The sequence below is a fragment of the Eptesicus fuscus genome, chromosome 13 (assembly GCF_027574615.1).
Source record: "Eptesicus fuscus isolate TK198812 chromosome 13, DD_ASM_mEF_20220401, whole genome shotgun sequence".
Classification (NCBI taxonomy): domain Eukaryota; kingdom Metazoa; phylum Chordata; class Mammalia; order Chiroptera; family Vespertilionidae; genus Eptesicus; species Eptesicus fuscus.
The window spans coordinates 42,177,429-42,205,345 of record NC_072485.1 but is presented as its reverse complement, the minus strand read 5'-3'; the positions used below and the strand labels follow the sequence as shown (position 1 = coordinate 42,205,345).

The window sequence follows — 27,917 nt, the reverse complement described above, 5'->3', positions numbered from 1 at the left end:
TTAATCCTTTTTCTTTTTTTTTTTTAAATCCTCACCCGAGGATATTTTCCCATTAATTTTTTTTTCTTTTTTTTTTATTTATTTTTTTTTTTTAAATATTTTATTGATTTTTTACAGAGAGGAAGGGAGAGGGAGAGAGAGGTAGAAACATCGATGAGAGAGAAACATCGATCAGCTGCCCCCTGCACGCCCCCCACTGGGGATGTGCCCGCAACCAAGGTACATGCCCTTGACCAGAATCGAACCTGGGACCCTTCAGTCCGCAGGCTGACGCTCCATCCACTGAGCCAAACCGGTCAGGGCTCTTTTTTTTTTTAGAGAGAGAGGGAAAGACAGAAAGAAATACCGATGTGAGAGAAACACATCGACTGGTTGCCTCCTGCACGTGTCCTGAGCGGGGGTGGGGAGGCCTGGGCTGGGGAGGAGCCTGCAACCCAGGTATGTGCCCTTGACAGGAATCGAATCTGGGACCCTTCGGTCCACAGGCCGACACTCTATCAACTGAGCCAAACCAGCTAGGACTTTATTATCATTTCTAAATGTCTATAGGATCTGTAACTATGTCTTTTTCTCTCCTGATATTAATAATTTATGTCTTCTCTCATTTTTCTTGATTAGTCTACCTCAATTTTTGGTTTCATTGGTTACCTCTATTACTCATTTAGTTCAAAATGGATCATAAACTTAATGTTAAACTTAAAACAATTGCTCATTGTGCCCTAACCAGTTTGGCTCAGTGGATAGAGAGTCAGCCTGCGGACTGAAGGGTGCCAGGTTCGATTCCAGTCAAGGCATGTACCTTGGTTGCAGGCACATCCCCAGTAGAGGGTATGCAGGAGGCAACTGATCGATGTTTCTCATCGATGTTTCTAGCTCTCTATCCCTCTCCCTTCCTCTCTGTAAAAAAAATCAATAAAAAAAAAAAAATATAATATATATATATATAAATATATATATATATATATATATATATTAATTGCTCATTGGAAGCCTGTTAAGGAATGAAAAGACAGATTGGGAGAACATATTTGCAATTCATATATCTGGTAAAGAACTTGTATCCAGAACATAATAAAGAGCTCTCAGAACTCAATAAGAAAACACACAACCCAATTAAAAAATTGGGCAGAATATTTAAGCAGATGTTTCACCAAAGATCTGGATGTCAAGCCATGAGAAGACGTTAAGCATCAATAGACAACAGGGACATGCAAATTAAAGCCATCATGGGATACCACTACTTACCTAAGAATGGCTAAGGATTAAAGAAACCTACTGTACCAATTGTCATGGATGTGGAGCAATTGGAATTTCCATACACTGCTGGTGAAAAATGGAAAATAATATTGGCACTTTGGAAAACAGTTTGGCAGCTTAAAAAGCTAAACATACACCTACAGACATATGGTCCAGCCCTTCAACTCCTAGGTATTTATCCAAGGAGAATGAAAGCATATGCCAAAGTGCTGATGATAGCAGCTTTATAATGGTCCAAAACTGGAAACAACCAAAATTTTCATCAACAGTTGCATGAATAAACAAATTTGGTGCATCTATACAATGGAATACTGTTCAACAGTAAAAAGGAATGAACTTTTGATACACACAACATAGTGAATGAATCAGAAGACAATTTTATTTAGTTTTGAAAAAGAAGAGAGAAAAAAAAAAGAATACCCTATAAAGTGTACCTACTATTTATTTCAGTTTATGTTAAATTCTGGAAAATACAAACTGATCTATAAGACCAAAAGGAGAACAGTGGTTGCCTGAGAATGGTAGTTATAGGGAGGCATAGAAGAGAAGGATTACAGAAGAGCAAAAGGAAAATTTTGGAGGTGATGTGTATATTTGTTGTCTTGACCTTGGAGGTAGTTTCACATGTGTATAGATATGTTAAAACTTAGGAAAATTGTACAGTTTTAATATGTGCAGTTTATCCTATGTCAGTTTTTTATAAGAGGAGGGATATCTGAAGGTGTCAGAAATAAGACCTAAGTCAAAATGAGATAGTAAACCTTATTCTCATGAAAGGTAGACTTGCTGTGACAAAAACCCTTACGTAAAATTCACATCCTGTCCCTTAAAAATAATCTAGAGTTGCACTGTCCAGTATATGTGAATTGTGAGTTAAATTTTTAAAATTTAATTACTTATTCACACTAGCCTTATTTAAGTGTTTAATAGCTACATGTGGCTATTGACTATCATATTGATCAAGACAGGTTATAGAACATTTTCATCTTCACACAAACTTCATTTTGATAGCACTGGTTAAGAAGAACTTTACTCATTATTTAGGGAGGTGTTAGGAAGTTATAAAATGTCTGGGGTCTTAGGTAACAGGGAAAAGTTACTGCTTGGTAATCTAAGCTCCAGATCCTTAAAACTTGTAGGTGTGCTATCTTAGTTTATACAGTTCTTATGATCTGGGAATTCCAAGCTAGGAACTTAACAAATAAACTGGTTCCCCAGCGGAAGAAAAATAAATGTCAATGTAGGGACACTTTTAAAACCCAGGGCATCTGGGTTTCTATATAAAGAATAATACCCACTGCAGACAAAATCAAAGCTAAAAATTATAAGCCATATCCAAGTCAACATACAGACTGTAGCTTACTAGTCATGAAGATTAGTTAGCTATTTAAACAAACAGGGGAATTAGCACTTCAAGAGCTTCAGATAGAACAGTTTGAAAGGTACTAAGGTATATGTTTTTTTAAATGGTTAAGAAAAGTGATTGATACTATAATGAACCAATGGAAGGGTCAGAGCTGTGGGGACTCCCTGTATGAAGATGGTAGAATTATATAGGCCAAACAAATACCAGCAAACCTGTTAGATCACATAACCACAGAAGAGAAGGTGTGTCTTTTTTTTTTTTTTTTTTTTTTTGGTAGGCTCTATAATCTGGCTGAACCTAGATGCAACAGTGTCAGAAGGAGACTATGAGGCATAAATGCTTCTGCTCTCAGGTGCCTGCCTTTGTTGTCTTCTTTTTTTTTTTTTTTAATATATTTTATTGATTTTTTTACAGAGAGGAAGAGAGAGAGGGATAGAGAGTTAGAAACATCGATCAGCTGCCTCCTGCACACTCCCCACTGGGGATGTGCCCGCAACCAAGGTACATGCCCTTGACTGGAATTGAACCTGGGACCCTTGAGTCCGCAGGCTGACGCTCTATCCACTGAGCCAAACCGGTTTTGGCAGGTGCCTGCCTTTGTTGTCTTCTGAGTCAAAACCAGTTGACATTCAGTGCAGATGGTCTGCTGGCTGGACATGGTAACTCTTAGCACATTCTCCTTTTCAGACATTATGATCTCAACCAGCTGCTGGAGCCTCGAAGCATAACAGCAGATCCATTGGACTATCGCCTAAGCTGGCATTTGTGGGAGATGCTGCGGGCTCTTAACTACACCCATCTCTCAGAGCAGTGTGAGGGTGTGCTGCAGACCAGTTATGCTGGCCAACTGGAAAGTGAGGGGCTCTGGGAATGGGCCATCTTTGTCCTCTTGCACATAGACAACTCAAGGTGAGTGATAAGCCATCAAACCCATTGGGTGCATGTTACACTGCAGGGCAGTGCCAAAGGAGTTAGTCTCAGTGTTGAATTCAGCAAGTAAGTGTTTAGAATGTAGTTCGGGTCCAGCCTTGTGATAAACCTTAAGACCATTCAACCCACAGCCCAGAGTGTCTATATTCATGTGAACAGGCTAGAAATGAAACTGTCTTTGGTTGAGCTCAAATTTTATTATTTATTATAAGACCTCTCAGTAGTCTGAGAAGGAACAAGAGATCTCTGGGAACTGCAGAGAATCTCTAGAAAGGTTCAGAGAACTTGAGAAAATTGGAATATAAAATGAGTAAGTGGAAAGAAAGGATATGCCTGGATGGGGAAACCCCATTACATTCGGCAGAGATGCACTTGAGTGGCGTGTTTAGAATTACAGTCGTACTTCCTTTATCTGCAGTTTTATTTTCTAAGGTTTCAGTTAACTGCAGTCAACTGGAGTACAAAAATACTAAATGGAAAATCCCAGAAATAAACAATTCATAAGTTTTAAATTGTACATCATTCTGATTAGCATGATGAAATCTTGCACTGTCCAGCATATTCATGCTGTATATGCTACCCACCTGTTAGTCACTTAGTAGCTATCTTGATTATCAGATCAACTGTCTCAGTATTGCAGTGGGTGTGTTCAAGTAACCCGTATTTTACTTACTAATGGTCCCAAAGCACAAGAGTATTAATGGTGACAATTTGGGTATGCCACAGAGAAGCCATAAAGTGCTTCCTTTAAGTAAAAAGGTGAGTATAGTCCAGTAAGATATTTTGAGAAAGAGTGATATCACATTCACATAACTTTTATTATAGTACTAGAGGTCCAGTGCATGAATTCGTGCATGGGTGGGGTCTGGCCGGCTGGCCTGCCCCCACGGGAGCCCATCAGGCTGGCGGGGGGTGGGGGGGCTGCAAAAAATTGGTTGGCCCCACCCCCAATCAGGGTATTGGGGGCGGGGGGGGGGATCAGGGCTCAGATCAGGCTGGTTGGCTGCCATAGCCACCGGTCGTTCTGCCATTCCGGTCACTGGGCTTTTATATATATAGATTATTGTTATATTCAATTTTATAACTAGTTACTAGAGGCCCGGTGCACGAAATTCGTGCACGGAGGGGGGTTGTCCCTCAGCCCAGCCTGTACCCTCTCCGATATGGGACCACCCCTCAAGGGATGTCCGACTGCCCGTTTAGGCCCGATCCCGGTGGGCAGTCGGATCCCTAAATGGGCAGTCGGACATCCCTCTCACAATCCAGGACTGCTGGCTCCCAACTGCTTGCCTTCCTGCCTTCCTGATTGCCCCTAACCGCTTCTGCCTGCCAGCCTGATCACCCCCTAACCACTCTGCTGCCAGCCTGTTTGCCCCCAACTTCCCTCCTCTGCCGGCCTGGTCACCCCTAACTGCCCTCTCCTGCAGGGTTGATCACCTCCAACTTCCCTCCCTTGCAGGCTTGGTCCCTCTCAACTGCCCTCCCTTGCAGGCCGGGTGCCTCCCAACTGCCCTCTCCTGCTGGCCATCTTGTGTCCACATGGGGGCAGGATCTTTGACCACATGGGGGCAGCTATATTGTGTGTTGCAGTGATGACCAATCTGCATATTACTCTTTTATTAGATAGGATAGAGGCCTGGCACAGGGGTGGGGGCCAGCTGGTTTGCCCTGAAGGGCGTCCCTGATCAGGGTGGGGTTCCCTTGGGGCGTGGGGCGACCTGAGCGAGGGACCTGTGGTGGTTTTCAGGCCGGCCACGCCCCCTGGCAACCCAAGCGGAGGCCCTGGAATCTGGAATTTATTTACCTTCTACAATTGAAACTTTGTAGCCTGGAGCAGAGCCAAGCCTGGGGCTCCCTCCTAGGCCGGTAGCCATTTGTGTTGGGGTTATAGTTGAAACTTTGTTGCCTTAAGCGGGTGGTCCTGGCCAGGGTGTGCAGAAAGCTTTGCTTCCCCTGTTGCCGCCGACAACCCTGGCTTGCTCTCTCAAGCTCCGTTCTGCTGCCATTTGTTTGAATTTGTTTACCTTCTATAATTGAAACTTTGTAGCTTGAGTGGAGGCTTAGGCCTGGCAAGGGCAGGCGGAAAGCTTGGCTTCCTCTGTTACCTAAGAAACCTTGTTCTCTGTGGCTGTAGCCATCTTGGTTTGGGTTAATTTGCATACTCGCTCTGATTGGATGGCCGGCGTGGCTTGTGGGTGTGTCGGAGGTATGGTCAATTTGCATATTTGTCTATTATTAGATAGGATTATTAATCTCTTACTGTGCCTAATTTTTAAGTTAAACTTTATCATAGGTATGTATAAGAAAAACATACCTATGTTTTAATATATAGGGTTAAGTACTATCCATCATAGCTGCCATCCACTGGGGTCTTGGATGTGTCTCCCTCAGATAAGGGGTAGGGGACTACTATATGCAGAAATAGTGTTGACGGAGCTGCTTCAGTGGGTCTGATGCAGTGGCGTAGTAGGGAGGGCCCCTGCTTTTTTCTACTGGCTTTCTCCCTCTCTGGCCTTTCTTTGACATCCAACCATTCCCACCCCTTAAGTTTTCAAGTTTGATAGTACTGCATTTACCAGTTTAACCTTGCTTAGATGTGTAATGCTTTGGTTCCCTTTTCTTCGTGCTGTGACTTTTGGAGGGGTTTTGTTAATGGTGGCAGCATGGCAGTACAATAATAACAAAAACAAGTATTTATATAGTATTTTGTTTTATATTCCTTTTAATATGTTTATACTCTGTTGTACTTTACAAATATTGACTTATTTAATTTTCATAATGAACCTATGAGATAGACACTCTTACTTATTTTACAGATGCGCAATCCAAGGCACAGTGAGATTAAATAACCATTGCTCAGAGTCACATATCTAGTAAATGGCAGAGAGAGGCTTCCAACTCAAAACAACCAGAGTCTGTGCTTTTAATCACTATGCTGCGCTATCTGTAATGTGTGGTATGGAAAGAAGTTAGTTTTGTTGTTGTCAGAGTTGACTGAATTCTGGATCCACCATGTACTCACTTTGACCTAGGGTAAAGTACTCTCCAAGCCTCAGGTTTAATCTATCAAATTATAGTGTTAATCCCCATTCAAAGGTGACCAGGAGATTAAAGGAGTAAAAGTATAAAGCATCTAGTGCAGCCTTTCCTTTAAGGAGTTTTGCTTTCCTCTTCCCTTCCCAGGAAGCAAAATGACCCCAGACTTTCCCTGTGAGTTTAAATAGACACCAGAGGCCTGGTGCACGAAATTCATGCACAGGTAGGGTCTCTAGGCCTGGCTGGCAATCAGGGCCGATCGGGGCCTTCTGGCTGCCATCTGGGGCCTTCCTTCCCCAGGCTGCTGGCCGGGGCCTTCCATCATTCCGCCGCCCCCTGGTGGTCAGTGCACTTTATAGCGAGCAGTCGAACTTGGTCGTCAAAACTCCAGAGCGGACAATTTGCATATCAGCCTTTTATTATATAGGATACGGGGAATTTCACATGGTAGAAGGCAGGCTGATTTGACAACTAATAATTCAAAGTTGGCATTGGGAAAGCAGATCCTGTTTGCTGGGGTGGGGTTGGGGAGTGGGGAGAGACAGTTGTGAGATTGGGAATTCTTTTTTTTTTTTTTTTTTTTTTTTAAATGATTCTTTTTTTTTTTTTTAATTGTATTGATTTTCTACAGAGAGGAAGAGAGAGGGATAGAGAGTTAGAAACATCGATGAGAGAGAAACATCGATCAGCTGCCTCTTGCACACCCCCTACTGGGGATGTGCCCGCAACCAAGGTACATGCCCTTGACCGGAATCGAACCTGGGACCCTTGAGTCCGCAGGCCGACGCTCTATCCACTGAGCCAAACCGGTTTTGGCAGAGATTGGGAATTCTTGAAAAGCCTAGGAGTTCAGAGAAGAATCTAAGATGAGAATAATTTTGGATTGAAACTTAAATGGCTGGTCACTTTGCCCAGGCAGAAAAGGACTCTCCTCAGGGGACCTTAAGAGAAACAAAGTAAGTTTAGCCTAAATCTAGAGGTGAAGGAGAAAAATGAATTAGGAAGGCTGATGGCTTTGAGAAAGAAGAACAAGGAAATAAAAAAGAACCAGGAAGAGACTTACAACAACTTTGCATACTTGTACTGACCATGTGGGAGACCAAAGGGAGAAGGTTGGAAATGAACTACAGAGGACTGCTCTGTGGAGTGTAGAATTCCCTATCCCAGTCCTGATCTATTACTAGAAAGGAAATAAAGGAGCAATCCTAGCTATGGAAAGACTTTCTGGGCAGTAGCAAAAGGTTGCTCCTAGAGTATTAGTTTCAGACTTTTTTAAACATGAAAATACAATGTGCATAGATACTTTCTATTCTATTTTATTTAAAAAATAAATGCTGCTCTAGTTTAGCTCAATGGATAGAGTGTCGTTCTGCAACTGAAAGGTCCTGGGTTCAATTCTATCAAGAGCTTGTACCTTGGTTGTAGGCTTGATCCCCCGGCCCTGGTCAGGGTGTAAAGGGCAACCAATGGATGTGTCTCTTTCACATTGATGTTTCTCTATTTTGTCTCCTCCTCCCTTCCACTGTCTCTAAAAATCAATGGAAAAATATCCTTGGGTGAGGATTAATTTAAGAAATTTTTTAAAAGTAAATGCTGACATATTGGCCTTGGGGTTTGGTGGTTTTTATTTTTAGTGAAGTTTGAGGTGATCCACTAAGGATCAAGACCTGAAGTTTGAGAGACTGTCCCAGTTTGAGCTGTCTGAGGCAGCCTTCTCCATCAGTGAGGATGAGATTCATTCCAACTTATCTCTTCCTACAGCCTGCGTGAGAGAGCTGTTCGAGAGCTACTTACCCGGCACTGTCAACTATTGGAGACCCCTGAATCTTGGGCTAAGGAGACTTTCCTGACCCAGAAGCTTTGTGTGCCTGCTGAGTGGATTCATGAGGCCAAAGCAGTGCGAGCACACATGGAATCCAACAGGCACTTGGAGGCCCTCTATTTATTTAAAGCTGGTCACTGGAACCACTGCCACAAACTCGTCATCCGGCACTTAGCTTCTGGTAAGTGCTTCACTCTAGGGTCTGTGGCTCCTGGAATAACCCCAAATTATTCCACTCTCTGAACTCCATGGCGAGTCAGGCCAGAGATACTCATAGTATGGGACATAGCAGACGTGAATCAGACCACACCTGTGAAAGCTCTCCCTATAGACGAGGCTTGGCCAAAATGAGGGGCTAGAGGGGCAGGGCTGGGTAGACAGCAATACTGTTATAGTATCATTTTCCAGGAATATTCTTGACATGTGCTAATTATGTTAAGCTTTGTTTATATAGGGAATTTTATTCGCAACACCAGAAATATCTGTTTGGAAAACTGAAGCCAGAAATTCTTCACTTTTTTTTTAGAGAATTTCAAATAACTACTTGAAATTCTCAAGTCTGACCCAACATTGTTTCCTCTTCCTCCCTATCTTGGCTTTCTGCCATGTTCTTCCTCTGGGAAGAACATTTTTGGGAACCATGAACTTGTGCAGACATAGTGCTCAATATTTTGTTTTTCAGATGCCATCATTAATGAGAACTATGACTACCTGAAGGGGTTCTTGGAAGACCTGGCACCTCCAGAGCGCAGTGGCCTAATCCAGGACTGGGAAACATCTGGCCTTGTTTACCTGGACTATCTTCGGGTCCTTGAAATGGTCCACCAAATACAGCAGGTATCTGAGTTCCTTAACTACTGCCTGGTTTTCCTTTTCCCTGGCCCTTAAAGAGACCTCATAGGTCTGAGCAGCGACTTGAAAATTCATTGCCACCAGCACTGTCGATGCAGAAGGGCATTTTGATGAGGCTATTGATGCAGCTGTTTTGACTTGACAGCTGTATCAAAATTTAAAAAACTTTTTTGTGTTTATTACCAAGTAAGTGTGTACAATAGACTTTCTGCAGTTTCTCTGTAGTCAGTCTCCTACTCTTGTCCAGCCCTACTTTGAATAAGCTTGGGATGAGAGCTACAGAAAGTCAGAGATTTGATGAGGATAATTCACACATCATTTGTTATGTTTTAAAATGGCAAGCATTACAGTTATTCAGTCTTCATTAAAATGTCTTGGATCAATCTCAGTAAGCATAAAGATAGATCTCCATTGTTTACAGTATAGAGACCAAACTACTAAACATAGTATTCAAGCCCCTGTAGAGGCTTTTACCTTTTTTCACTCTTGCCTTAACTTCTGTCACTTCTAATCCACATTCCAGCCTTACCAACCTGCTCTACGCACACTAAATTACTCATGATGTTTCTAGCAAATCTTGTTTTCTTCCACTCTTTAACTCCATACTCATATTCATCCTTTAAAATCTAGATTATTGTAAGCAGTACTTCTCTTTTTCCCCTGGGAAGAGTTAACTTGCTCTCTCTCTCTCTCTCTCTCTCTCTTTCTCTCCTCTCTCTCTCTCCCCCCTACCAAAATATTTGGTGCACTTGTCTGCTAGCAAACCTCATCATATTATAGTTATGATCTCTTTAGGTTGCCATGAGCTCCTTTTGGGAAGATCATTCTTTTAAGGTCAAAGACAATAGCGTATAAAGCTTAGGTATCAAGTTCTGGCACTGGCCAGTGTGGCTTAGCTGATTGGAGTGTTGTCCAGTACACCAGAAGGTTTCGGGATTGATTCCTGGTCAGGCACATACCTAGATTGCAGGTTCGATTTCCAGTCAGTGCACATACAAGAAGCAACTGATCAATGTCTGTCTGTCTCTCTTTTTCTTATTCCCTCTCCCCGCCTCCTTCTCTCACCCTCCCTCCCCACTCCCTAAGATAATAAAAAATAACGGGGACAGTAGGGGTGGGGGAGAAAGAATCAAGTTCTGGAGTCCAATTCAAGACTCTACACTGTATTACTTTCCTGCTGTGTGTTCCTGCTAACACCATGCCTTGTTCTCAGCAAGTAGGCAGGATGGTGGTGACATGGCACTGCCAGCCAGCTTCGTGGGTTTCCCCTCCCTCACCTCACTGTTGTTTCAGAGTTTTACAGTCAGTCTATGGATAAGATTGTAGTGATGGGAGCTCCTAATTGATTTCTCTGCTTTTTTATAGGTGGAGTGCTCAGGTTATGAGCTGGAGCAGTTACAAACCAAAGTGACCTCACTGTGCAACCGGATAGAGCAGATCCAGTGTTACAATGCCAAGGATCGCCTGGCTCAGTCAGGTAAGCCTCTAGCCTCTCCCTGCTTTCTGTTTGCTTGCCTCCTGTCTTTATGATTATTACATACACCCTGTGCCCCCTTCCCCACCTTCCATCCTTTGTGCTCACTCCACTTTTTCTCTCCAGACATGGCCAAACGTCTAGCCAACCTTTTGAGGGTGGTGCTGAGCCTTCAGCATGCCCCTGATGCAACCTCTGACTCAACGCCAGATCTTCAGCGGGTCCCTTTGCGCCTGTTGGCTCCCCACATTGGCCGGCTCCCCATGCCTGAGGACTATGCCCTGGAGGAACTGCGCAGCCTCACACAGTCCTACCTTCGAGAACTGACTCTTCAAGAACTGACTGTTGGGAGCCAGTGAGCCCCAGGCTCCTCCCACACTCACATACTCATTCACACTCACCACACAGAAGTCCCTGCATTGAGTTGATCAGCACTGTTTGTCATTCTCTGAGTTGGCTGCAGAATCCATCCTCCCATCCTGCCACACCAAGCAGTGTCCTCCTGTTGTTCAGGGCTTCCTTAATGCAGAACATGGAATAAGGGCTTTTGGAACCCAAAAAAAGAAGCCAAGTCTCTTTTTACCATCCTCAAGATCATTCATTTTTTTCTTTTTCTAAAAACGGTCAATAAGGTACCTTTGGCAGAATCCCCTCAAAGAACCAGGGAATTCTTTTCCACCCTCGGCCATTCTGGGTCTTGTGACCCTCCATGCCAACCTGCTACCCACTCCTAACCCAGCCCTTCACACTAGGACTCTTTAGGAGTGGGACAAATGTATCCTTCCTTAACAGATGAACTATCCACAGAAGGAAAGAGAATCTCTCTTTTAAGTAGGTTGATGAGTTAACATTGTGTTATAGAGTCAAGAGAGAATTGGACTGAGTTAGGAAACAGAACAAGGTCTCCTGTGAGTGCCTGCCGTGGAGGGGTAGATCTTCAAGGCTTGTTTGTTCCTGCCTTGAGTGTTTTGTGAACATCAAGCCTTCCCTGCTACTGTGTGCAGGAGCCGTTGGTCACAGATCCAAGGTCTCCTCTGGAAAGCTCCCAGGACTCAGTTGGTCCCTGGTTTTCAGTCATCTTGCTAGGCCTCCTGTCTGGATTTGCCTGGGAGTTTATATAAAACCTGGCAGGTTGGGAGCCCTTCCTGTCCCTCCCATTCTAACCAAAAGCATTTCTCACCCTCCATCTACAGCCCCAGAAGGTAAAACCATCACTGAGGCAGACTTCAGGGGCAGGCAGGGGGCCTTCACTACACTCCTGCCAGCTAGGGGAGCCCCAGATAACAGCTTGGGACAGACAACATGGCTACTCCTGGATCTGTATGCATGAAGATTATGTAAAGGTTTTTATTAAAAATATATATATATAAATAAATGATCTAGATTATTTTCCTCTTTTACTGAAGCTACTTTCTTAAAAAAATAAAATGAAATGTTTATAGCATTCATGGTATTGGCTTTCCCTTTGTGTTTTTGAGCCTTCTTGCTTCAAGGAGCTTTATGGGTGTCTTATTTGATTTGCAAGCTAAAGGGAGACTGGCCATTGATTAAAGAGAGAACAGTTTGGTCCTAAAGGAATACAGGCTAGATCAAAAACTAGATTTATAAGGGCAAGTTTAAGGGTGAGGGGGTGAGATTATTGATTAGTCCTTACTGCTGTGCATAGTATATTTATGTGCCTGGATTCCCAGTGGAGGATAGGGGAGGGGTCTCAAATTGGCCAGTGTCATACTTAACATTCAAAGTCTCCTTGTTCTTCTGCTTTGGGGGGAGATGGGGAGGGTGGGTATTTGTTTTTAAACCTTGGGTCACACTTCACCTTCCTAATTCTAGTTTTCATTGTATAAAGTCGATAATGTTCCCTGATGTTGCTGCTTCACAGGGCTGTTTTGAGAGGGATCAGATGAAGCTGATGAGTACTGTTTGGTTTGGTTGTGGGAATGCAAAATGGTAAGGCAAGAATAACAATTACACACACACACCTAATGACAGACTAGCAAAATATATGAAGCAAAAGACAGAATTTAAGTAAGAAACAGCTCTAAAATAATAGTTGGAGACTATAATACTCCACTCGTTAATGGATAGAACCAGACAGAAGTAAGGAAATGGATGATGTAACACAAAAAACAACTATAATAGCCCTATACAGAATACTTTACCCAGCACTACCATACATTCTTTTCAGGTGCACATAGGACATTTTCCAGGTTAGGCCACAAATGAAGTATCAACAGATTTTTAAGAGGTAATTATACAAAACATCCTGACCACAACAGGATAAAGTTCAAAATCAACAACAGAAGTAAAACTGGAACATTCACACATTTGTAGAAATTAAACATATTCAACCAATGGAACAAAGACAAAACCACAAGGGGAATTAGAAAAAAACATAAAGATGAACAAAACAAAATGTGTGAAAATGGTATTAAGGGAGAAATTTAGAGCTATGAATGCTTACATTAAAAAAACAAGAATGAGTTCAAATCAACAACCTAACTACAATTTCAGGAACCAGAAAAAGAACAAACTAAACCCAAAGCTAGTAGGAGGTAGGAAATAATAAAAGATTAGAACAGAGATTAGGAAAACAATTGTAAAAAATAAATGAAACTATAAATTGGTTCTTTGCAAAGATCAACAAAATTGGCAAAACTTTTGCAAGACAAACTTAAAAAACCAAAGACTCAAATTTCTAAAATGAGAAACGGGAATTTACTACTGGTTATGCAGGAATAAAAAGGATTATAAGAGAACACTGTACATCAACAAATTAGATAACTTAGCGGCCTTCTTCTAGCTGCCATCTTGTGTCCCCGCGTGTGTGCGCTTATTCTCAGCTGGTCTGCCCTAGACCCCCTGAGCGTCAGCCCTAGTCCATCCTCCCTTCTCCCCCCACGCGACCCAGTTTCCTCTCCAACAAGATAAACTATTATGAACCAAGAGAAACTCGCCAAACTGCAGGCACAAGTGCGCATTGGTGGGAAAGGAACTGCTCGTAGAAAGAAGGTGGTTCACAGAACAGCTACAGCAGATGATAAAAAACTTCAGTTCTTAAAGAAGTTAGGGGTAAACAATATCTCTGGTATTGAAGAAGTAAATATCCTACCCAATAATAGACAAATATGCAAATTGACCGCACCTTTGCTACATCCAAGCCACGCCCACCAGCCAATCAGGACGAGTATGCAAATTACCCCAACAAAGATGGTAGCTAATTTGCATATCAAGACAGCGTAGTGGAGAAGCAAGCAAGCCGGGGGGGCGGGGGGAGAAGGGAGGAGCGGAGGCGGGGCCAGGGGAGAAGGAAGAAGAGCAGGTGGGCTGGTGGAGAAGGGAGAAAAGCAGGGGGGCTGTGGCGGAGAAGGCGGGGCGGGGGACAAGGGAGGAGAGCAGGCAGGGCAGGGTAGAGTGCAAGCAGGAAACCCTATTGCAGGATTTTTCCTGCAACGGGAACACTAGTGTTTAATAATAACAAACCAAGGAACAGTGATCCACTTTAACAACCCTAAAGTTCAGGCATCTCTGGCAGCGAACACTTTCACCATTACAGACCATGCTGAGACAAAGCAGCTGACAGAAATGCTACCCAGCATCTTAAACCAGCGTGGTGCAGACAGTCTGATTAGATTAAGGAGACTGGCTGAAGCTCTGCCCAAACAATCTGTGGATGGAAAAGCACCACTTGCTACTGGAGAGGAGGATGATGATGAAGTTCCAGATCTTGTGGAGAATTTTGATGAGGCTTCCAAGAATGAAGCAAACTTTATTGAGTCAACTTCTGAAGAAGATAAACTTGAAGTTTTTGGGAGCTGCTATTTTATATTATGACTGCTTTTTCAAATTTTGTTTATGGATCTGATAAAATCTAGATCTCTAATATTTTTTAGCCCAATGCCCCTGGACATTGCAGCTCTTTTCAGTTTTTGCTTATACATAAATCATTCTTTGCAGCTAATTAAGCTGAAGAAGCTTGGGAATAAAGTTTGAAACAGGTTAATAAAGATCTTTGCCTAGTATAGTTTTATTTTTTATTTCATTGACACTGATTTGTACACAGAAAGAAAAGTTGTTTGTAGAAAGCTAATCATGGCATGTAATATGACATAATCTTTGACGAAATTGTAAAGATTTAACATGGTAGAATCATGTAAAAAAAAACAAATTAGATAACTTAGATGAAATAGACAAATTCTTAGGACACAACTATCATGACTTAATCATGAAGAAACAAAGTCTGAGTAGACCTATAACTAGTAAGGAAATTGAATCAGTAATTTAAAAATCTGATAAAAGCCCAGGACCTAATGGCTTTACTTGTGAATTCTACCAAACATTTAAAGAATTATTTACCAATACTCAAACTTTACCAAACAAAAAATTAAAGAGGTAACACTTCGTAACTAATTTTATGAGGCCGCATAACCCTGATACCAAAGCCAGGCAAAAAAGACGTAAGAAAAAATTACAGGCCAATACATTTTATAAATATTGATGCCAAAAATCCCCAACAAAATACTCAAAAACTGAATTCAGTAGCATATTAAAAGGATTACATACCAAGTAGGATTTAATCCTGGAATGCAAGAATGGCTCAACATGTGGAAATTGATCAGTGTCATACACCACATTAACAGAATAAATGTATGTGATCATCTCACAGAAAAAAAGCATTTGGCAAAATTCATTTTTTAAAAATATATTTTATTTATTTATTTATTTTTTACAGAGAGGAAGGGAGTGAGATAGTTAGAAACATCAATGAGAGAGAAACATCCATCAGCGGCCTCCTGCACACCTCCCACTGGGGATGTGCCCGCAACCAAGGTACATGCCCTTGACCGGAATCGAACCTGGGACCCTTCCACAGGCCGACGCTCTACCCACTGAGCCAAACCGGTTAGGGCAAAATTCAACATTCTCTCATGATTAAAAAAAAAAAGTCCAATAAACTAAGAATAGAAAGAAACTACTTTAACATAATAATAGCCAACCAGCAACAAACATTCTCAGTGGTAAAGTAAAAGCATTTTCTAAGATCAGGATCAAGGCAAGGATGTCTGCTTTTACCACTTCCATTCAATACAGTAGTGGAAGTTCTAGCCAGGGCAATTAGGCAAGGAAGACAACAAACATCCAAATTGGAAAAGAATTAAAATGTATCTCTGTGGCCCTGACTGGTTTGGCTCAGTAGATAGAGCGTTGGCCAGCAGACTGAAGGGTCCCAGGTTCGATTCTGGTCAAGGGCATGTGCCTTGCTTGCGGGCGCATCCCCGGTGGGAAGTGTGCAGGAGGCAGCTGATCGATGTTTCTAACTCTCTATCCCTCTCCCTTCCTCTCTGTAAAAAATCAATAAAATATATTTTAAAAATAATAATAATAAAAAATAAATAAAATGTATCTCTGTGGATGATATGATCTTTTATGTAGGAAACTAAAGATTCCACAAAAACAAAAAACACTGCATTGTTAGAAATAATATAGTGTCCCCCCAAAAAATGTATACACACACTTTGAATAAATATAAAGGCAGTGTTTATTAAAATTAAAATGTATTTCATTTTCAAAATTGAGCTATCAGCTGTTAAAGTGTGTATACATCTTTTGGGGCCATCCTGTATAGTTAGATGAATTCAGCAAAGTAGCAAGATATAAAATTACACAAAACTCAGTTGCATTTCTATACACTAACAATGAAAAGGAAGTTAGGAAAACAATTCTATTTACAATAGCTTCAAAAAACAAAATACTTAGAACTAAACTTAACCAAGGAGTTAAAAGACATGTATACTGAAAATTATAAAACATTAAAGATGACACAAATGGAAAGACATACTATGCTCATGAATTGGAATATTTAATATTAAGATGTCCATACTATTCAAAGCAATCTACAGATTTAATGCAATTCCTAACAAAACCCCAGCAGCAATTCTTTTCTCTCTCAAAAATAGAAAAACTCATCCTAAAATGCATATGGAATCTCAAGAGATCCTGAATATCCAAAACAATTTTGAAAAAGAACAAATATGGAGACACACTTTCTGGTATCAAAATTTAACTACAAAGCCGTAGTAATCAAAACAGTGCAGTACTGCCCTAGCCAGTTTGGCTTAGTGGATAAAGTGTCGGCCTGCGGACTGAAGGGTCCCAGGTTTGATTCTGGTCAAGGGCACATGCCCGGGTTGCGGGCTTTATCCCCAGTGTGGGGTGTGCAGGAGGCAACTCATCAGTGATTCTCTCTCATCATTGATGTTTCTATCTCTCCCTTCCTCTCTGAAATCAATAAAAATATATATTTTTAAAAATGTGCAGTATTGACATACAGACAACCATATAGACGAGGCATAGAATAGAAAACCCAGGAATAAACCCTCACATACATGGTCAAGTAATTTTTGACAAGGGTGCCAAGACCATTCAACGGAGGAAAGGACAGTCTTTTCAACAAATGGTGTTGGGAAAACTGGAATCCACATGCAAAGAACTGAAGTTGGACTGTTATCTAACACCATGTACAAAAATTAAGTCAAAATCAATCAAAGACTTAAATGTAAGACTTAAAACTATAAAACTCTTAGAAGGAAATACAGGGCAAAAGCTTCACCACATTACATTTGGCAGTGAATTCTTGGATATGACATTAAGGATGAAGGCAACAAAAGAAAAAATATGCAAACTGGACTACTAGAAAATTTTAAGTTTGTTCATCAAAAGTTCATTGAGCCCTGGCTGGTGTCTCTCAGTGGTTAGAGTGTCAGCCTGCACACCAAAGAGTCATAAGTTCAGTTCCCTGTCAAGGGCATGTATCTGGGTCGCAGGTTCATGCAGGAGGCAACCAATGTGTCTCTCTCACATTGATGTTTCTTTCTCCCCACCTCACTCCCTTCCACTCTCTCTAAAAATCAATGGAAAAAATATCCTCCGTGTGGATTAACAAACAAACAAATCAACTGAGTAGGCTCTGGCCGGGTAGCTCAGTTGGTTAGATCATTGTACATATACCAATGTTGTAGGTTCAATCTCCAGTCAGGGCACATTCAACAAGCAACCAATGAATGCATAAATAAGTGCAACAAAAAAATCAATGTTTCTCTTTCTCTCCCCTTCCTCTGTCTCTCTCTCTCTCTCTCTCTCTCTCTCTTCTCTCTCTCTTTCTCTCTCTCTCTCTCTAAAATCAATCAATCAAGTAATAATTTACTTAAAAGTCAATTGAGTTAAAGGCAAACCAGAGAATGTGAGAAAATATTTGTAAATTATGTATCTGATAAGCGATTAATATCTAGAATACATAGAGAAGACTTAGAACTCAACAACAAAAGAAGAACCCAAATAAGAAAAAATCTGAGTAGACATTTCTCCAAAGATATAGAAATGGCCAATAAGCACATGAAAAGATGTTCAAAATCGCTAATTATTAGGGAAATGCATATCAAACCACATGAGTAGGGCCTGCATTGCTAAGTGGTTGAGTGTTGACCTATGAACCAAGAAGTCACGGTTCAATTCCTAGTCAGGGCTTGATCCCCAGTGGGGTATGCAAGAGGCAGCCAATCAATGATTCTCCCTCATCATTGATGTTTCTTTCTCCCCTTCTCTTTTCCTCTCTAAAATCAATAAAAATCTATATATATAAAAAGCCAGTGACCATAACGTGAAAACAACCACTAAGGGTCATTAGACATGCATTTCCCTAATGATTAGCAATGTTGAACATCTTCATGTGCTTATTGGCCATTTCTATATATATAAAAAGTCAGTGACCATAGTGCCGAACCCATTGCTATAACGCCCACTGTGGCCAGCCAACCAGCCCAATAAGGTACATATGTCTCCTTTTTTTCCCCACTGACCCAAGAGCTCTCTATGTGGTTAGCTGAGGCTGATCCCTGGCCAGCATTACGGTTTTACTTATTTCTCTGCTCAAACCTGCTCTTTTCTCATTCTTCCCAGTTACTGTTCTCAAAAGTATCCTATCTAATAAAAGAGTAATATGCAAATTGACTATACCTCTGCTACACACAAGCCACACCCACCAGCCAATCAGGAGCTAGTATGCAAATTAACCCAACCAAGATGGCTACAGCCACGGAGCAAGCAGGAGGCTTGGGTTTCCCCGGCAATGGAGGAAGCCAAGCTTCCTATACACCCTGGCCAGCCCAGGCCTCCACTCAAGGCTACAAAGTTTCAATTATAGAAGATAAATAAATCCCAGACACCAGAGCCTCCGCTTGGGTCGCCAGGGGGCATGGCAGGCCTGCAAACCACCACAGGCCCCTCACCCAGGCCACCCCACACCCCAAGGGAACCCCCAACCTGATCCGGGACACCCTTCAGGGCAAACCAGCTGGCCCCCACCTGTGCACCAGGCCTCTATCCTATCTAATAAAAGAGTAATATGCAAATTGACTGTCACTCCAACACACAAGATGGTTGCCCCTATGTGGTCAAAGATGACTGACCCCATGTGGACACAAGATGGCCACCACAAGATGGCCAGCAGGGGAGGGCAGTTGGGAGGGACCAGGTCTGCAAGGGAGGGCAGTTGTGGGTGATCAGGCCAGCAGGGGAGGGCAGTTGGGGGGGACCCAGGCCTGCAGGGGAGAGCAGTTGGGGGGGACTCAGGCCTGCAGGGGAGGGCAGTTAGGGGCAAACAGGCCTGCAGGGGAAGGCAGTTAGGGGCAAACAGGCTGGCAGGGGAGCAGTTAGACATCAATCAGGCTGGCAGGGGAGTGGTTAGGGGGTGATCAGGCTGGCAGGCAGAAGTGGTTAGGGGCAATCAGGAAGGCAGACAGGCAAGCGGTTGGGAGCCAGCAGTCCTGGATTGTGAGAGGGATGTCCGACTGCCCGTTTAAACGGGCAGTTGGACATCCCTCAAGGGGTCCCAGATTGGAGAGGGTGCAGGCTGGGCTGAGGGACACACACACCCATGCACGAATTTTGTGCACTGGGCCTCTAGTCCTTTAATAAGTACTGCCCACTACTGGACTCTCCCATCCCGATCAAGGGCGGGACTGGCTGGCCAAATGCTCCACCTCCTTCCCCCTAGCCAGCCCTGCCCCTGATCGGCCCACCCCACCATGATAAGCCTGCAGCCCCTTGCCCCGGTCGGCCCTACTCCTGATCATCCCCCAACCCCAATAGGGGGTAGGGCTGGCCAGCCAACCTCCCACAGCCCCTCCCCCAGGCCAGATCCACCTGCTATGGACCCCCACCATGCTGTTCAGCCCGCAGCCCCTCTCCCCAGCTGACCCCGCCCCTGATCGCCCTCCCCCCCCCCCCGCAACCCCAATAGGGGGTGAGGCTGGCCAGCCAACCTCCTGCAGCCCCTCTCCCTGCCCGGTCCCACCCCAGATCAGCCCCCCGCCACCCTGATCAGGGGCAGGGCGGCTGGCCAACCACCCATGGCCCCTCCCCCAGGCCGCTGGCCCCTGGCATCCCCCACCACATTCTGGAGCAGAGCCGACTGGCCCACCACCCACAGTCCCTCCCCATGGCTGGCACCACCCCCAACCGGCCCCCCAACCCCAATCAGCCCGCCAGCCAATCGCCTTCAGCCCCTCCCCCCTGCCAGCCCTGCCCTGATTGGCCCCGATTGGGCAGGCCGGCCAGCCAAGCTCCTGGCATCTCCTCCTACCCACAGGCCCAGCCCTGATGCACCCCAATTGGGGCCGAGCTGGCCAGACCCCACCTGTGCATGAATTCGTGCACTGGGCCTCTAGTGTGTGTGTGTGTGTGTGTGTGTGTGTGTGTGTGTGTGTGTGTGTGTGTGTGTATATATATATATATATATATTTTTTTTTTTTTTTTTTTTTTTTTTAAGACAGCTGAAAATGACTCTAAAGTCTGTGTTTTCCCTGGCCCAGGGTGTTTGGGCAGAGGAGAACACTGAAGGTCAGACTGGGATGGCTGTGAAGACTCAGAGGTGAGGAAGTGGGCTGCATTTCTTACTCTGTGTTGCCACCTGGAGCAGCATACAGCTCAGCACCATTCCCAGCAGGAATGGAGAGTTTGCCTGTCACCAACCACCGGGCCAGATCTGTTCAGTACCTCTCTGAGTGTCAGAGCTGGGAGTAGAGTTACCATCCATAGGTTCTGGCCCTTAACACCCTTAAGCCCCAGTGTCCTACAGATCCTGAACCTGGCATTTCTCTACACTCAGCCCTTTCAGGCTGGGCCTAAGCAGAGCCTGGGTGCTGCCTTACAGAAGTTGAATAATTCAGGTCCCAGTGGCCTGAGGTATCAGTTTCAGTTTCTCTATTCCCTTGTGCACAGGTGTAATTAAGCTAACGAAAAGGGCCAAGAGGAGAGGCCTGCTGTCCTGTGCCTCTGAGGGATCAGGACTGATGGAGTCCCTGACCCTGATGGAGAATGCACCAGGCTCATCCAGAGCCCAGGTATGGGGAATGGAAGCAGGAAGTCAGAGGGGCTAAGATAGAAGGAGGAGAAAAGAAGACAGAGTGAAAAGAGGGAGATCAGAGTCAGAGAAGCCAAGAGAGACTAAGAATGAGTTACAGAGAAATAGACAGAAGGAAACAGAGACAGGGAGGCTAAATGAGAGGTAGAGGGAGGAGGAGGGGCAGAGAAAAGGGCAGGGGCAGAGGCCAGCAGAGGCAAGGACCAGCAGAGAAGGAGAAGTACTGAAATCCAAGGACAAGTACAAAAAAGGAGAGTCAGATAACCAGATGGGCTGCAGGGCTCCCCAGTGGGTAGCTGGACCCAGCAAAGATCTTCCTTCTGACTTCCAGGTATTGTCCACACCATCCTTGCTAGCAGGCCCTGATGCTGCCCTAGGTCGGGCCAGGAGGCTCACACCCAGAGACCTGCCCCGCAGGGCCATGGGGCCCAGGAGCCACTGCGTTGGCCTCTCCGGACTGGGCCTTCTGTTTCTGCTCCCACTCCTTCCAGGTATGAAGCTCAGTAAACCAGGCCTGGCCTCTCTGGGTGTTGCTGCTGTTCTTGTCCTCCCCAAATCTCTCTCTTTTCATTTCTCTCTTCAGTTACCTATGCAGGAGAACAAGCTGTCTGGGAAGTGTGGGGGAGGGGGCGCAGGAAAGGGTGAGAGGAGATTTGCCTGACTGGGGTGGGTGAGGTAAGAGGGGAGCTTCCAGAGATAGGAATGGAAAAGCCAGGGCCCTTGAAGGCCAGGCTGAGTTAGGGCAGGCAATGAGGAGCCATTGAATGTTTTTTTGTTTGTTTGTTTTATATATTTTTTATTGATTTTTTACAGAGAGGAAGGGAGAGATAGAGTTAGAAACATCGGATCAGCTGCCTCCTGCACACCTCCCACTGGGGATGTGCTCGCAACCAAGGTACATGCCCTTGACCGGAATCGAACCTGGGACCTTTCAGTCCACAGGCCGAGGCTCTATCCACTGAGCCAAACCGGTTAGGGTGCCATTGAATGGTTTTAAGCAGTTACTAGCTTGGTCAGATTTGAGTGTTTAAAAGCTTGATCTCCAGGGGCAGGTGTGGTTCAGTTGGTTGAGCATCCTCCCATGTACCTAGATGTTGCCGGTTCATTTCCAGTCAGGGCACATGCCTGGTTTCAGCTTGATCCTCAGTGGGGGGTGTGCAGGAGGTAGCCAATCGATGTTTCATCAATGTTTCCCTCCCTCTCTCTCTCCCTTCCCCTATCTATAAAATCAATTTTAAAAATATATTAAAGCCCAGCCGGCATGGCTCAGTGGTTGAGCTTCAACCTATGAACCAGGAGGTCACAGTTTGATTCCCGATCAGGGCACATGCCCGGGTGGTGGGCTCGATCCCCAGTGTGGGGCATGTAGGAGGCAGCCAATCAATGATTCTCTCTCATCACTGATGTTTCTATCTCTCCCTCCCTCTCTCTTCCTATCTGAAATCAATTAAAAAATATATATATATATTTTTAAATATATTTTTAAAAAGCTTGCATGCTAAAATCCTCAACAAAATATTAGCAAATCACATCCAGCAAAACATTAAAAAGATCATACACCATGACCAAGTGGGGTTTATTCTGGGGATGCAGGCTGGCACAATATCTGTAAATCAATAAACGTGATACATCAGCTAAACAAACTGAAAGACAAAAAAAGCTGATCTCTCAGAAATGTGGAGGAGGATTAGAGAGGCTGAGCCTGAGACCAGAGGGAACAGTGAGGAGGTTGCTGCGGCTGTGGTCCCTGAGAGGGAGGATGAGGCCTGAGCTGAAGAGGCGATTAAACATTCAGGAGATGTTCAGCAGTATGACTGACAGGATTTGGGTATTGGTTGGTTTGCAGAGGTAACTGACAGGAGGAGGGAGAGTGATAATGCCTAGGTTTCCAGCTGAGGTCACTGGGGGAGGGAGGGGGGGTGCCATTTGCTGAGATGGGGAACATCAAACAAGGAGCATGTTTCAGAACCTGGGGGAAGGAAATGAGTTCCTGTTTGGGACCTGGAGAGTTTAAGGTGCCTACAGGACATTCAAGAGAGGATTGTCGTATACAGTAGGTCCTCGGGTTACTTGGGAGATCTGTTCCTAGGGCGAGACTTAACGCGATTTTCTCCATATGTCGGAACCCACCTACATAAGCACCTACGTCACTCACATGGAGCACATACACAGCAGTAATGAAGAGAAACAGTAAAAAAAATTTAAAAGAAAGATAACAATTCCTGACCTTTCCTTGTGGTAAATAAATAATAAAAATACATAAAGCACATATGTACATACGTTGAAATGATGGAACTTTTTAAAAATATATATTTTATTGATTTTTTACAGAGAGGAAGGGAGAGGGAGAGAGAGTTAGAAACATCAATGAGAGAGAAACATCAATCAGCTGTCTCCTGCACAGCCCCTACTGGGGATGTGCCCGCAACCAAGGTACATGCCCTTGACCGGAATTGAACCTGGGACTCTTTAGTCCAAAGGCCGATGCTCTATCCACTGAGCCAAATCAGTTCGGGCGGAACTTTTTTTTTTTTTAAATAAATAAATGGGAGATGGCGACATAACCACGAAACGATGTACGTCAAGTCTGACGTAACCCGAGGACTGTCTGTAAATGCATCTGGAGCTCAGGAGACCAGAGAAAAAGGAGAGGAGGGTCAATGACCGGATTCTGAGAAGCAATACTTAAGTCGGGGACTAAGGACAATACGGTGTGTCACAAAAGCCTAGGGATGGGGTGTGTTTTTCGGAGGGACTGGCCTACAGTGTCAGAAGCCTTGAAGAAATTAACTGAAGTGCAACAGGAGGCGTGGAGGCAGGTTTGAGAGACCGGAGGGGGCTGGGCAATGGGGTTCAGACGCCTGGGTGAGAGCTGGCACTTTTGTGGCCTATCTGGGCCCTCCTAGCATTTGTGGCAAGGCAGACCGAATCCAGGTCCTTGGGAAGGGAAAGGCAGGGAAGAAACCCATCAGCCTTGCTTCAGAGAAGAGTATCAGTTCACTCCACCTACTTCACCTCATTCACCCCCCGAGGCAGGCCAGGGAAGAACGAGAGTCACAGCCGGGGACAGAGGGCAGCCATCAGGAGGACCAGTCAGACCACTGTGAGCGTGGAGCAGGTGACAGCCCCAGCCTTGTGGAGGTGCAGGGTGTGAGAGAGGCTCCTGCACTAGGGTAAACCTTCTTCCTTGTCCCCCAGGATGCTTGGGAGCTGAGGGCAGGCTGGCTCACAAGCTCTTCCGTGACCTTTTTGCCAACTACACAAGTGCCCTGAGACCTGTGGCGGATACAGACCAGACTCTGAACGTGACCCTGGAGGTGACATTGTCCCAGATCATTGACATGGTACATTGTGGTTGTACAACTGTGGAATGTGCTGGTGACAGTGTCAAGGAATTTGGGGGTGGGGGGCTGGGATGGTTCACCAAACAATTCTTTCCTGTAAACATTAACAATAACAGCTACTAGGATACTGTTAGGTGTCCACAGTGTGCCCAAAACTTTGCACCCTTGAATCTTGCCCAGCAGGGGGGATTATCACCCATATAACTGCTAAGGAAGCTGAGGCCCAGAGAAGAACCTGCCAAGGTCACAACAAGGCGTGGGTGGGAACTGGACTGTATGGGCAAGTTGGGTTTGTGGGTACTGACTAGAGCTCTGTAGGTGAGTTGCACACTCAGGGAAGGATATGCATGTACATGTGTCCACATCTGTGCCCACCCCCTGCCCAACTAGGATGAGCGCAACCAGGTGCTGACCCTATACCTGTGGATCCGACAGGAGTGGACAGACGCCTACTTACGATGGGACCCCGATGACTATGGAGGCCTGGATGCCATCCGCATCCCCAGCAGTCTAGTGTGGCGGCCAGACATCGTGCTCTATAACAAGTACTGCCTGCCTGGGCCCCTCCCCTCTCCCAGCCCTCCCTGGAGTTGCCCTTGGTTCTGGGAATGCGCCTATTCCTCATTCCCCCACCTAACTAGTTGCTATGCTGCCCTGCAAGTTGTCCCCCAGGACCCTTCCAATCTGGCAGGAAGGTGTTGGCAGTGGTGGCCACACGGCACAGGGGGCTTCCTCACAGCCCCTCCGTGGCATCCCCACTTGAGGCTGTCCCAAGGCAACCCAGGCTGAACGTCTTGCAGGAACCCACTGTGCGGTCCAGGCCAGTTCTCTCTCTCTGGCAGAGAGGGTTCTGGGGCACCGGTGCTCTTTATGGCACGCTCCTCCCTTCCAGGCTGGCTCTGAGTCCCAGGGCTCCCCAGAGGCCTGCCTAGGGCCCTCTGGGGCATCCCCTTATGCTGCCTAAGCCAGTTCTGTTTTCTTGTTTTTATTTTTATTGATTTGAGAGAGGAAGGAAAAGGGAAAGAGAGAGAAACGTCAACGATGAGAGAGAACCATTGATCGGCTGCTTCCCTCATGCCCCACAGGGATGGAGCCCACAGCCCTGACCAGGAATAGAACAGTGCCCTCTCGGTTCATAGGTCAATGCTCAACCATTGAGCACCCTGGCCCGGCCAGTTCTGTTTTCCAGACAACACATGGCTCTGCATATTTCCCCAGGGGCCCCCTCCACAATCTTAGCAGATGGCACCCAAGAGAGGCCACTGTGCCACCACGTGCCAACTTTTGCAGAGGACTTTTCATGCCGCCCTGGGCTAGATCAGTATCCTTTCTGGGCCCTCAGGCGCTGCCCCTTCCAGGCCTCCGAAAGCAGAGAGGGCCCTCCCCAGGGCACAATCTACCCTCCCTGCAGGCGCATTGTGGCCTTAGGACTCCTGTCCTGGGGTGGCCCGGGCCACTGCCTCAGGGAACCCTCCCCCCGCCCCCACCCGCCTCCCGCCTCCCGCAGGGCAGACGCGCAGCCTCCAGCCTCCGCCAGCACCAACGTGGTTCTGCGGCACGACGGCTCCGTGCGCTGGGACGCGCCGGCCATCACGCGCAGCTCGTGCCGCGTGGACGTGTCCGCCTTCCCGTTCGACGCGCAGCGCTGCGGCCTGACCTTCGGCTCCTGGACGCACGGCGGGCACCAGCTGGACGTGCGGCCGCGCGGCGGCGGCGCCGGCCTGGCCGACTTCGTGGAGAACGTGGAGTGGCGCGTGCTGGGCATGCCGGCGCGGCGGCGCGTGCTCACCTACGGCTGCTGCTCCGAGCCCTACCCCGACGTGACCTTCACGCTGCTGCTGCGCCGCCGCGCCGCCGCCTACGTGTGCAACCTGCTGCTGCCCTGCGTGCTCATCTCGCTGCTCGCGCCGCTCGCCTTCCACCTGCCCGCAGACTCGGGCGAGAAGGTGTCGCTGGGCGTCACGGTGCTGCTGGCGCTCACCGTCTTCCAGCTGATCCTGGCCGAGAGCATGCCGCCGGCCGAGAGCGTGCCGCTCATCGGTGAGTCGGGGAGGGCCCGGCCAGGGGTGGGGGTGCGGGGAAGAGCCGTCCCCTCCTAGACAATGGCCCCCGCCCCACCCCCCACACCCCCACGCCGGCTGATGCGTGCGGGTCCCACCAGTGCGGGGACGGGGCCCTGGGTCGCCAGAGTGGCCCGCTTCAGCGTGTGAGGGGGTCGTCCCCTCCTGGGAGCATGCTTCCTCCCGAGACTGAGGGGAAAGGAGGAAGCCCCTTCCAGGGAGGACACCCCTTCCAGGGAGGACACCTTCCCTGACAGGGAGGGGCAGAGGAAAGAGAGTCTTTTCTCAAGAACTTGCTGGAGGGAGCTCACTGCCCCCAGGGTCATGATCAGAGGCAAATGTCCTGGGTGCTCATGGGCCGAGCACTCCTCAGCATTTGACGTTAATTAACTCGGGGAAGCGTCTCCACAGACGTACAGGCAGGCTCTGTTGTATGCCCCCTTGTGCTGAAAGGATCCTCACTGGCCCCATGTCCTGGCATACCATTCATTACAGAGGTGACTTGTGGGTAAATGCGGCCTCCAGCAGTGGGGGACGGAGGGGGGTGGGATAAGCGAGCCCTTAGCTTCTGAGAACCCACTTGTGGGCATGCGGACTGGGGAGACCTTGGCCCTTACCTCCTTCCTCTTGCATCCTTTGGTCTTGGAGGGTCCGACAGCCGCAGGGTGGGTTCCTGTTTATGCTGCGGTGGCTGGGAAGCCCGGGCCCCCGGCGTTCTTTCTCTGGGCCCCAGCTCGCTCTGTCTTTTGCAGGGAAGTACTACATGGCCACCATGACCATGGTCACCTTCTCCACAGCGCTCACGATCCTTATCATGAACTTGCATTACTGTGGTCCCAGCGCACGTCCAGTGCCGGCCTGGGCTCGGGCCCTCCTACTGGGATGCCTGGCACGGGGCCTGTGCGTGCGAGAACGAGGGGAGCCCTGTGGGCAGTCCAGACAGCCCGAGTCACCCCCCAGCCCCCCGCCTCCAGAGAGAGGGGCCGGCCCCCCAGCAGGCCCTTGCCGTGAGCCCCGGTGTCTGTGCCATCAGGAAGAGCTGCTGCGCCATGTAGCCGCCATTGCTAACACCTTCCGCAGCCACCGGGCTGCCCAGCACCGCCACGAGGACTGGAAACGCCTGGCCCGTGTGATGGATCGCTTCTTCCTGGGCATCTTCTTCTCCATGGCCCTGGTCATGAGCCTCCTGGTGCTCGTGCAGGCGCTGTGAATCCGGGCTCTGCTGCAGCCACAGCAGGGCGACAGGAGGGAAAGACCAGATAGGCCACCCAGTCTCTCCCCACTGCACCCTAGCGCCTGGGACACCCTCTCTCGGGATCAGCACTGCTGGCTTCACCAACCACGAGGGAGCACTTG

The 27,917-nt window shown here is 46.5% G+C and overlaps 3 protein-coding genes across 9 annotated transcripts in view; all 3 read left to right on the top strand.

Moving 5' to 3' along the window:
- NUP98 (nucleoporin 98 and 96 precursor) overlaps positions 1-12,126 on the top strand; it is a 103,851-nt gene extending 91,725 nt beyond the window's left edge. For 5 of the 6 annotated variants that reach the window (XM_054725605.1, XM_054725608.1, XM_054725607.1 and 2 more), the window contains 5 exons: positions 3,311-3,532; positions 8,351-8,592; positions 9,094-9,248; positions 10,629-10,740; positions 10,864-12,126. In XM_054725605.1, coding sequence (XP_054581580.1) covers positions 3,311-3,532; positions 8,351-8,592; positions 9,094-9,248; positions 10,629-10,740; positions 10,864-11,096 — 964 coding nt within the window. In that variant the 3' untranslated portion in view covers positions 11,097-12,126. The remainder of the gene's footprint in view (positions 1-3,310; positions 3,533-8,350; positions 8,593-9,093; positions 9,249-10,628; positions 10,741-10,863) is intronic. The other variant, XR_008558014.1, reaches the window with a different exon arrangement.
- Positions 12,127-13,674: 1,548 nt separating this feature from the next.
- On the top strand, positions 13,675-14,571 carry LOC103293656 (transcription factor BTF3-like). Its single transcript, XM_054725654.1, has 2 exons — positions 13,675-13,809; positions 14,203-14,571. Exons 1-2 carry the CDS (start codon positions 13,675-13,677, stop codon positions 14,569-14,571), a joined length of 504 nt encoding a protein of 167 aa, XP_054581629.1.
- Positions 14,572-21,525: 6,954 nt separating this feature from the next.
- On the top strand, positions 21,526-27,771 carry CHRNA10 (cholinergic receptor nicotinic alpha 10 subunit). Of its 2 annotated transcripts, none has more exons than XM_054725620.1 (5): positions 21,526-21,648; positions 24,356-24,501; positions 24,892-25,046; positions 26,009-26,541; positions 27,314-27,771. In XM_054725620.1, the coding sequence occupies exons 1-5, from the start codon at positions 21,579-21,581 to the stop codon at positions 27,769-27,771; spliced, it is 1,362 nt and encodes a 453-aa protein (XP_054581595.1). In that variant the 5' UTR covers positions 21,526-21,578. The 2 variants fall into 2 exon arrangements, with proteins under 2 accessions (XP_054581595.1, XP_008148138.3); XM_008149916.3 differs by having other exon boundaries at positions 21,579-21,631; positions 24,348-24,501.
- The last annotated feature ends 146 nt before the right edge of the window (positions 27,772-27,917 follow it).